We start from the raw sequence: 11,566 nt of genomic DNA, 5'->3' as shown, positions 1-11,566 counted from the left end.
GAGAGAGAGAGAGAGAGAGAGAGAGAGAGAGAGAGAGAGAGAGAGAGAGAGAATGGGCAAGGTCTCTTTTACAGGCATCCTTCCAGTGAACTAAGGTCCTCCATTCCTCTCCACCTCCTAAAAGTTTTGCTAAAGCCCAATGGGCACTAGAGACGGGGTGACTGAGCCTTGAATATATGAACTTTTGGGAGATATTTAATCTCCCAGTCATGTTTAGCCTTAAACATGTGTTTAGTCTTTGTAACACAAAGTTATCATCTATAAACTTCATGTTTAAGAGCCACACTGAGTTATAAAATAATGGAGAAGGAGAAAGAAAGGAGGAAGAGGAGGAGGAGGAGGAGGAGGAGGAGGAGGAGGAAGAAGAAAAAGAAGAAGAAGAAGAAGAAGAAGAAGAAGAAGAAGAAGAAGAAGAAGAAGAAGAAGAAGAAGAAGAAGAAGAAGAAGAAAAAGAATTATTATTATTCCCAAACCCTTATAAAGTTTTAAGTAAGCTTACAGTTTTATATTGGACTGGATTCGTGACTGTCATAGGCTACATGTGACATAACATAACACTTAAAAAGTAATTTTTTACCAGCATGTATCAACTATGTAGAGTTAAAAGAAAAGCGTTCAAAGGCCTGTTATGTAGTAGGAAAGAGATAAATAGCCACACAATCACCATAATTCAAGCTTTGTGGTTCAGCCAGTAGGGTTGGAACTCCAAGTAGGAGTGTAGAACCAAATATGACTGCATTCTTTTCCTTACTTCCCAAACAACATAGTGTAGCAATTATTTATATATTATTTATGTTGAATCAGACATTACATGTAATCTGAGATGATCTGAAATTTCTGAGGGTGCGGGTAGATTTTATGGAAATACTATGCCACTTCATATAAACAATTTGAGTGTTCATAGGCTTTGGCATCTGTATGAGGCTCTAGAATTGATATCTCTTGAATACTAAGGGGCAACTATATTCCTCTGTGATGCTTAGAAGGTGTAATTAAGAGTTAAAACATAGGGAAATGTAGCTTCTAAAGATTGATTTGTAAGACTACAAGTTAGAAGTCATAGTTGTGAGGAATTTAGAAGGGGGGCATAGGGATAGAAGCGATTTGTTTAGTTGCTGAAGCACATCAGTAACCTTATCATAATTAATATTTATGTACTTTCCAGGAACATCACCAGCATAGTATTTCCTAAACTTTGGTAATCAGGGCCTATGTAATTAATATCAATAACTTATTACAAGTACAACAAATGAAGACCATATATAAACCTGGAGCATAACCATGAACTAAGAAGTAGTCAGAAATAATTTGCAAGTTGGATATCTAGACACTCTACCCAAATCTGCATTGACTATAAACAATTCTAACTATCTCAGAATAGCCATTTCTTAGAACCAGGACAAATTGATCTAGGAGAGAATGTTTAATTGGTTTAAGACTAGTGAATTTTTATATCATGAGACGAAATGACATGATTACGATTATAGCTCAACCACCCATTTCTGTAGATTCTGCAGTTCAGGATCTGAGCTGGTGGACTGGTCCCAACTATCCCTCTAGTCGATATTTCAAGCTATAGTCATAAGATATGGACATGAATAATCCAGAAACAGCGGTTTTCACCCAGGGTGGTTTTGTCTCTAAGGAAACATTTGTACATGTCTGGGAGATACTTTGATGATTACAGTTGGTAAGGAAGAAGGTGCCACTGTCGTGTATTGCATAGATACCCCAGGATGCTGTGAATTACCCACAATGCACAGGATCCTCCCCCCCCCAAAGAATTACTCCAGCCCACATTGTTCATAGTGCTGAGGCTGAGAATCTTTGACATCTACATTTTAAGCCTTAAAAGATGAAATGTCCTCTGACATTCTGTATGCCTTTTTTGAGATTCCTTCTTTCTGAAGGCAATTTTACCACTTCCCTAAGTCTAGAAGATGGAGGCTGCTTTGTGTCTGTGTATGGAAAGACACTGGTTCCTTAGAACATCACTGGATTTTCCATTCTCATTACTGCCAACTTAAATTAAAAAGAAGAGATGAAGTTTTTCCTCAAAGGAGAAGATTTTGCAGTGATATTTTTAATTGGGAAAATTCAGGCCAGTGAACATGAGATGCCAAAATGAACAGCCAGAATGGGGTTCTGAGATACTCTGGAATTCTGCCAGAGGAGGAAAGGTGAGTGAGTGCCCTTCCTGGGGCTGTAGTCACTGTCTCAGTAATGGACTTAGTTTATTCGCTTGGTTTATAAGTTACACTTCATACTTATAAAAATGAGATTATAGATTCTTCAAGAAACATTTTGTAAAATTAATTTTTAATAATTCTATATTTTCTATGTTCCCCCATGTCCCTCAGGAGCTTGGGGATCATATTGGCTTCCTCACATTAGCTCACTTCTTCGTACCTTTTTACATAGTACCTTTCTGTCTTCCCTGAATTTAATCAATCAATTATGTACATCACCGAAGTTAGACCAGCCTTTGAATAATGTTAATAGTTAACCAGTTGAGACAAACATTTGCCTCCAGCATCTTATAAGATGTTAGCCATTGCCAGTCTTTATTGCCAATATTCTCAAACCCACAAGTCCAGCTGGAGCAAGAGACCAAAGACTATCACTGCCACCTCTACCCATTATCTTCCTAAGCTTCCTTCCATGTGCCAGACACATGGTATAAAAAGAGAAGTAAAGAAGTAAGGGAGGCTGCCCAGTGTGACAAAATATTTAAGCAAGAAAGCATCAGATGGGTACACAATGAGCAACAAAGCCTAAGCAAAGACTATAAATACAAAAATAAGCCAGTATATCACGAGATGGGTGCATGTTCAAGATATAACGGAGGCCATGTGAAGGAAGGTCTTAAGAGGGAAGGGGACCTCCAAGTTGGTGACACTTGAGTTGAAGGCTGAAAGATGAGACCCATGGAAGTCCATGAAAGGAGGCTGGCAGAAACCATATAGGATACCCAAGGACAAAGGCTTCAGGCTACACAGTAGGCTTGTGCAGTATGGAGGCACAGAAGATGGAAACGCCTTTTAAACAAGTACTGAGAAGACTCCGTTGTCCTCACCCAGCTTCAAAGATTGCCATTATAGGACGTCCATATCATCCCTATCCCATAGGGTCAAGGAACATGGCTTTCTTCTGGCCACAGTGACGCCGAGCCACTTTTTATCTGGAGTCAACTGTATGGATTAAAAAAAAAAAAAAGAAACTGGAGAGAAAATCCACAAGTAACTTAGCTAATCTGGTGACACCACTTGGCAAGAAAAAGAAAGAGAGAGAGAGAGAGAGAGAGAGAGAGAGAGAGAGAGAGAGAGAGAGAGAGAGAGAGAGAGAGAGAGAGAGAGAGAGAGAGAGAGAAAGAAGAAGAAGAAGAAGAAGAAGAGGAAGAAGAAGAAGAAGAAGAGGAAGAAGAAGAAGAAGAAGAAAAGAGAAAAACAGAAAAGAAAAGAAATATTCTTTCTTTCTTTAGTTATGTACAGGAGAGGCTGATCTCCCCACCCCCCATCAGCTCTAATTGACTGAGAAGGAGTTCTTTCTATCAGGCAATTGTGCAATTGGATTTTGGTGTGGTGGTTAAGTACATATCCTGTATTATGTATGTTTGGGCTTCTGTGTTCTTTTGTGAACAGAACTAGATAAGGAAAGTCCCAGAGGTTGTCTCTGGCAGGCCATACTGCACAGCTGTTGGGTATAGGGGCAAGCAACAGGCTCCAGCATTTTCCTATCTGTTCTTTTCCAGCAAGAAAAGTCAGAAGCCAAGGAGAGGGGAGGGTCTGGATTTCTGTCTGCAAAGATAGACATGATTCTTAAATGCCAGGGGCTCTTAATTGATTACTTCCCTAATAGCTCTGTTAGTAGAAAGAAGAATATTTAATGCGTCTTAAAGATCTCCTGAATGCCATCAACCATTTATCCTTAGGGAAGAAAGGGAATCCAGGACCAGAAAATAAGAAAATGCCATGCACCTTCCTGAGGGCAGTTTTAGGAGAGAGAAAAGTAGCATAAAACATGTCTGATCCCATGTGGGTAAGACTAGACAGTCACAGTGGCATCTCAGTCTAGGCCCAGAAGATGAAGACAGTGCAGGCAGTATTGCACAGTGGTTTAGCATATAGAGTCAAGTTATTACACTCAAATTTCAGCTCAGTTATCTATGGCATCTTAAGCATCCTACTTTATCATTCTGAGGCTCAGCTTTCTTATCAGTAAGAGGACCAGTCATTATAACACATGTTTAAAATTAGCTGAAATAATCCATGAGACCTACCATTTCCTAGCCTGGTCATTTTTCCTGGTCCTTAGTATCAGTTTTGTCTTGCATTGTTGTTGGACAGACATCCTGGGACTGTGGAGAGATCCTGCTTATTGCCAGTCTTATGCTGTCCTTTTTTTTAGTTATGTTTCTCCTGTTGTGGTTGCAGCAGGGACCACTGTGTTTTGATGTGTCTGGAAGGCTTGCCAGTTCTTTTTCTGACTTTCAAGAACCCTTTACTCATATGGACCACAGTAGTGGGTTTACAGCCTTTCTGTTTAAAGTCTACCCCCTCATTTATGAGGAAATCTGTGTCTGCTAATTCAAGATCAGTGGTGGGACAAAAACTCAGACCTGTACTGCACCATACATGTTCTTGGACTGATATGCATGAAGACCCATATGAACATTGCACATACACACAGATATCATTCATGAAGGAAGGAGGATAGTTGAAAGCAAAGGAATCGTGAATATAGGACTTCACAGACAACCTGTGACAATTGTCTTAGTTGGTGTTCTGTTGCTGTGAAGAGAAACCATGACCAAGGCAACGCTCATAGAGCATTTAGTTGGGAGTTTGTTTACAGTTTCAGAGGGTTAGTCCATAATCATCCTGGCAGGAGGCAGACAGGCACAGTGCGGGAGCAGTAGCTGAGAGCTTTACATGCGAATTCACAGGCAGCAATCAGAGAGGAGTGGGGTGGGGGGAGGAAAGAGCTAGTATTCTAGGGCATGGGGCTTTCACTGTCACCCCCATGACACTCCTCCCCCGACAGAGACATACCTACTCCAACAAGGACATATTCCCTAATCCTTTGAAACAGTTCTTCAACTGGAGGCTAAGCATACCAGTACATGAACCTGGGGAGGGGGGTAACTCTCATACAAAAACATATTTTAACCCTGTCTCTCCCTCCTTCCCTCGCTTCTTGCTGGCTCTAGGTTTTACTGTGCATCACCTACACCCCGACGTTTGACATGAACGGGAGTGCCATTCTGAAGGTCGCAGAGGTGAGTGCCACCTTGGGCACCTGATGCTCACTGCCGCCTCCCCTCTGACTAAGAGGAAGACTTAACTAGATCTGAGTTGCAGCCTAGAGACTCTCTGACCAGTTCTCTGCTGATGGCAGAGTTTCTGCTGGTTTACTTTGTGGGAAACACGTGGCTGGCTGACCTTACTCCCGGTGTCACGGGCCACGGGGCTCTGCAAACTTAGATTTACTTCACTTGAATAGATTGCAAAGCATTTTCTGTTTAAAAATAATTGCTAAGAAACCAAGTCTGAGATTTATAAAAAAAGTGTGTATTGATTCAATTCTATCTGTCTCACAAACCCTGAAAAATGCATCTTGTAACTTATCACTAAATGATCTTGTAACTATCACATCTTGTAACTTTCCCATCAGTACTATACTGGGGTCACATGTTCCTTCCAGCACTTTCTAGAATGTATCCAACAGAAAACCTGGCTCCTTGAATGTCTGGAATGTGCCTTAGCTCCTGGAAGCATCATCCTTTCAGAGCCGTACTTTACTTTACCTAGAATAGTTTCCCTTTCATTCCTTGAAAAGAATATTTTTAATATTTAGTTGTTCCAGGGTGAGTACATGCTCAGATCACAAAGTGGTGATGCTTTTCCGTACTCTGAAATCATGGAGAAACATTCTATCACTGAGCTACATCTCCAGTTCAGACCATGTGGAAAATCTCCAGAGCTGTCCAAAGAGAAGCTTCAATTAGCTAGTTGGCCCCCAGTCTGCCATGAAGCATCTTCAATCATGGATTTGTAAAGATGAGCAAACTTTTCTTTGGGACATTTATCTGTCTCGTTGTATCTAAGCAGTGAAATAGTGTTGTTACCAGAATTGTTTTCAATTAGGAGACATAGTGAATTTTAAGAGTCTTACTATTCGGGAGTTTGTGTGTTCATTTGTTATAGGACAGTGAGGTTTCTAAAGTTAGCAAGTGTAAAGGAATTTTAATCAAGCATCATGGCTACTCTAACAAGGGATCACATCCAAAGACCTAGGTCTCTGTGATCTAGCAGGAATACAGGCATGCCCTTAGTACACACCTTTAAGCCCAAACAATGACATCTAATTGAGGGGCAGACAAAGTGATAAATCAGAGAAAGATTTGACAGAATGAGTTAGAGATAAGATACCCCCAGCTCTGAGGAGAACAGACAGGAAAGAGAGGTTACTTAAGAGCAGCACAGTTCACTTTAGAGAGTTTAGTTGAGCTCAGTTGAGTTTGTGCAGTTCCATTCAGTTTTGCTTGGTTCACGTAGTCAGTGAAGTCAGTGAAGTTCAGTTCTGTGGGTCTATGTACCGGAGGCTTTCCACAAAGATCTCTAGCCTGGCCAAGTGCTAGGGTTCAGGCGAAGGGGAGAGAATGCAAGCAGGGATGGGGAATTGCCTCGGTGGCCTCTGCTGCTGCACCTGCCTCCACCTCCGTCTCTGCTGCTGTTGCTCTTGGCTTGGTCTGAGAGCTAGGGGATACCTTATCTATGTGGAGGGGCTTGAGGTGCTGCCCCTACGTGACTGATGGCCACAAACCTCTTTACAGAGGTTGTGGGGGCTGGAGCTACACGACAGGAGCCTGGTTCAGGAGCAGGTGAGGATTCCTACCATCCCTTCAGGGTCTCTGGGGCTTCAAACCTTAGCTCAACCTTACCAGGCTTCCTCTCACAGTCTACCACCCCACAACCCCTCCTTTTCTTTTTATAAGGGAAAGGTATCATTAGAATAACTGTCTCCTATATTGGGAACAGTTTGATATTGAACCAAGACCTAATTAGTAGTGATCTTTGCAATGCTACTCATCTGCTGCTTTAGAAAGTGAATGAGGCAGAGTGCCAAGAGAAGCCAGGCTCAAATGGGTACCAAAAGGGAGAAGAATCCAGGCTACCAAGGGGTTCGAGCACCAAGGGGTAGGGGTGTTGGGAACGTAGAGTGCCTGGAGGTTCCCCCGGAGTTCTTGTTTTACCAGCCCAGGTTTAATGACATAGAAGCAACGTTCCTCCCCCAGCAAAGCACAAGTCCCTCTCTGTTCAGCAGTCAGTAAGTCCAGAGCTCTCCGGTTTTGGAGGGTAACTCCTGTTGTGTTACAACAAGGGCTGCTCCAGCAGTTCCTGTTACATTCAGCAAGACAGCAAGAGATGTGCAGAGGGATGAAGATCTCTCTCTTCTTTCAGCTTCCTCCCATTTGCAAGGCAAGTTCTTCAGGTTTGTAGAGATAAACCCGGGGACAGTTATCATGGGGATGCAGGAGCCTTGAAAAGGGGAGTTAATACAGGAACCTGCAGTGCCTTTGCACCAGAGGATGGCAGCAGGGTTAACACATACTGATTTGGTGATGGTGATGTCACGGGCACATATAAGATGGGGTTTTGAGGAGGGTCCTACAAGGCAAAGGGGTGGGGGTAAGTCAAAGAGAGGAATGTCCTGTACTTTCCTCATGGGTAGGGTTCCATGGAGGTCGTGAAGGGAAATGTTAATAGGAACAGCTGCTAATAATGGTAGGGAGAGAGAAACACAGAAAAAGCATTGGGAGGAGTTGGGGTGGGTTGTTAAGGGAAGGAGGTCAGCTGCTTATTGGATGGACTGTAGCCAGGAGAGGGTAACTCGCAGCTCCTTCTGAGACTGATTTTCCTGTTGGATAATGTTAGCATGGGTAAAGGCTGATTTGGGGGCAGGAACAAGCTCACAGGAGACATGCAAATCAGCTATGGGGTATTCGGCATAGCCGTTGGGGTAAAGTTTACCCATGACTCCAGTTCACCCATGTTCATTCCATGGATCACTGATGGAAAGCTGAAAATGAATTATAAGGTTGGCAAGCATGGTGCCGCCACGACTGGTGGATTCCATTCTGCAGCTCCAATATCTGCAACCTCCATAGGTGGAGATCTCCTGGAGACATTCACCCGAGTTTCAGTAAGGAAAGCAGAGGAAAGGGTTGGGGATAGTAGAGATGGAATCCAGGTGTAAGGGGAATCTCAATCCTGGTTCGACATCCTTCTAGTGGACAGTCCTGGGTTCTTATAACTTTGTTGAGTCCTTCGTAGGTTTCTCTAGTGTAGAATCTCCAATGGTAGGTGTTGGCAAGGCTAAGGAGGGGCTGGGCAGCAGCAGAGTTACCATGAAGAATGACAAAAGCAGTCAAGAGAATAGAGGAGAAGGGGGCTTGTGGAGGGCACATGGCCTGAGCAGCAGTCACCAAGTCATGGATGTCCTTCCAGGAAACCTTGTCCTTCTGGGTGTGGTGTTTCCTCTGCCTCCTCCTCCTCCTCCTCCTCCTCTTCTGTCTTTGATCTGCCAGCAAGAGGCAGGCCATCTTCTTGGTTGGTGGGGTGGTGTCATATTTCTGGCAGGAACCCAGATAGGCTTAGGCTGGGCCTGTGGGTAAACACAAGGTAAACCCCTTCCAGTTGTAAGGAGGGGGTCTGGTCCCTTCCAAATTCCATCCAAAGGATCTCTTCATTGTACTAGGATTGTGGGGAGGGGTTGGTTAATTTTGGTGTGTGTCAAAGGAGGGAGATAAGGTGCTTGGAGTTTTTGTAGATATTAAATGTGTTTAGGGTAGTCAGAGCCATCATTAGTTGTACATTGGGGGGGGGGTAGGTGGTTGTCTTTTGTTTTAGAAGTTGGGCTTTTCGGGTTTGATGTCTTCTTTCTATTATTCCTTGGCCCTGAGGGTTGTGGGGATTTCCCATATAATGGGCAATTTCCCAATGCATGCAGAAGGTTTTTGAATTGAGAGCTAGCGAAGGCAGAGCTATTACCAGTTTTTATCTGTTGAGGAAGGCCCATGATGGCAAAGGTGTCGAGCATATGGTGAATTAACCTTTTTGAGTTTTCACCTGTTTGGTCTGAAGCCCATATAAAATGTGAGTGTGCATCTATAGTGACAAAAACATATTTCTATCTACCGAATTAGGGAATATGGGTGAAATCAATTTGCCATAAGGCGTTGATTGGATTTGAGGCCTCGGGGATTGGTGTCCACCAGTTGTAAAGTTGGGATGGTAATGAGGGATGCACAAGAGAAACATGTTTCTATTATCCTTTGGATTTGAGCAAGGGGGACATTGGGGGAGCAGATACAAAGCCCCTTTATATTTGTGTGTGTACAAATGGAATTGGTCTGCTTGCTCAGTGGAGGCCATGAATGTTCCTGCTGAGGCAGTTTGGTCAGCAAGCACATTTCCCTCAGACACAGGGCCTTTGAGATGGGACATGCTGGATGAGGATGAGGGAGTCTCTTTCCTGTTGGAGGGTGGAAACCTGTATGAGTAGAGGGGTAAGTGGGTTGGCGTCTAGTTTGAAGAAGGATCTTGACAACCAGGGAAGCAAATTGACATCATGTACACTGTCTGAAAAGGGGCTAAGGGGCCCTCAACTTCTTTTAGAGCTAGCTAGATGGGTGGAGCCCATGTCCATTCCTCCACTGGGCTGGGCCACTCAGGGAAGCAGGACACACTGACCACGCTTACGCTATGCTGTCTCTGGGTGAGCCGGTGTTGGGCCATAGGGAAGCCTCTGGACACTGCTCCAGGGTGGGGAAGTGCAGTTTGAGATGTGGGACAGCTGGAGCTGGCTCGGGGGTCCCCGGGCCTGCGACGAGGCCGGGGCCATCTGGTTCTCAGACTCTCGGACACCCAGGCGACACTGGAAGAGCTAAGAATGGAGTGGATCTAGCCAAGGGCTGGATCTAGCCCAGGGCTGGGGGGAAAAGGGAGAGCTCCAGCTGGTTCTGCAGGGAGAGAGAGTCCTTGGCTTGACAGCAGCAGGCTTGGGCGTGGCTTGGTGGCAGTTGCGGCTGGGAGCACAGAGAGGCCTTCTACAGGAGATTAGACAGAGGTTCTATAGGCGAAGGCCTTCTCCATGGCTCCCCATGGCAGATACCAATGAAAGAGGCCGGCCATGGTTTTAAGGCATTTTATTGTCATGGTGGAAAGTACATGAGTAAAACCATACCCCATTTCTCAGAGTGGGCCTGAGGTTAAATACCTTTTATAGGGAGGAGTTGTCTGAGAAGGAAAGCTTATTGGCTAAGCCCTTAAGGCCTTTAGGTACCTCATTAAAATAATGATCTGTCTTGAGCCTAAGTGACCACAGGTCACATCCTCTACCTGTGGAGGGGCTTGGGGTGTTGCCCTTATGTGACTGATGGCCACAAGCCTGTAGGGGAAGGGGGGGAGGGACTGCAGCTAGTGACAGCACCTACTGTCCCTTCAGGGTTTCCAGGGCTTCAAGCCTTAGCTCAACCAGGGACCAAGCTGCCTCGAAACTATAAAAGGATCATTAAGCGTTTAAAATGTAAATATAAAGGCAACTTTGATTTTTGTCTAACACAAATTTGCTTAATTAACCTCTAGTCAGGAAAGTTTTCCGCAAGAATACCTTCTGTTATACCGAGGTATTAAAAACAAAAATCAGCAGATTTGTTAAATGACCAATTACAAAATAAGCAAACATCATTAACTATTCAGTTTCAAGAACTGTCATTCCTAGACCTCCTCGCTGGTACATAGTCCTGATGGGTCGAGGTTCAGCCATAGGCGTCTCTTAGCATCATGCGTAGGTTAGGAGACATGTTGAGTTTTCCAAAGATGCTCAATCCTCTCATATAGAGGAAGGCTGAGGGTATAGAAATTGCCAAGGTCTTCAATAAAGGAAAAGATCAGGTCAAACCCAGAAGCAGTATAAGGCTGATTTGAAGAGAGTTAATGACAATACTCCATTGGAGAGATTTGAGAACCGGCTCCGGGCCTGCTGAATACTCTTCTATGGAATTTCTCAATGGCTGAAACCTTGGCTATAAATATATATGATGGTTTGATCTTAGATTCCTAAAAAAAAAAAAGTCTAGTATCTCCCCACCGCCAGCCCCCAGTAAACTTTTTGGGCTCAGAAAACTGTTTTAGAATCATTGTTGTTGGGTTTTGATCTGTAACATTCTTGTTTCGAGGGCCTTCTCTTTTTTTAATCCTTCTAACCACCCATCTGTCTTTTGCAAAACACTGATTAATAAAAGCTATCAGTCATCGAGTCCCTAGCATGTGGCTCTATAGCTTTGTTTTCCTTTACTCTTTACTACACTCTGGCTAAATAAAAAAAAAAAAAAAAAAAAAAAACCGCAAACCAGGTAAGGCTAACTGCCCTGCCCTACTTTCTAAAGCTTGCAAGAGACCCTAGATCTTATATCTTGTTATCATATGCTGCTATTAAACACTCTGCTCTATTGCTCTCAGGGTTCCTTTCCTGGGGCGTTTAGTTAGATAATTGAGACATG

The 11,566-nt window shown here is 43.7% G+C and overlaps 1 protein-coding gene across 1 annotated transcript in view; it reads left to right on the top strand.

Annotated features, from left to right (window-relative positions):
- Positions 1-11,566, top strand: part of Arfgef3 (ARFGEF family member 3) — a 145,707-nt gene that overhangs the window by 56,301 nt on the left and 77,840 nt on the right. Inside the window, exon 5 of the mRNA XM_021221143.2 lies at positions 5,210-5,278. Within this exon, the coding sequence (XP_021076802.1) occupies positions 5,210-5,278 (69 nt within the window). The remainder of the gene's footprint in view (positions 1-5,209; positions 5,279-11,566) is intronic.

This window comes from Mus pahari, chromosome 21, assembly GCF_900095145.1.
Source record: "Mus pahari chromosome 21, PAHARI_EIJ_v1.1, whole genome shotgun sequence".
In the NCBI taxonomy this organism is placed as follows: Eukaryota; Metazoa; Chordata; class Mammalia; order Rodentia; family Muridae; genus Mus; species Mus pahari.
The sequence above is the reverse complement of the archived record's forward strand: the minus strand, read 5'-3'. Positions and strand labels throughout refer to the sequence as shown.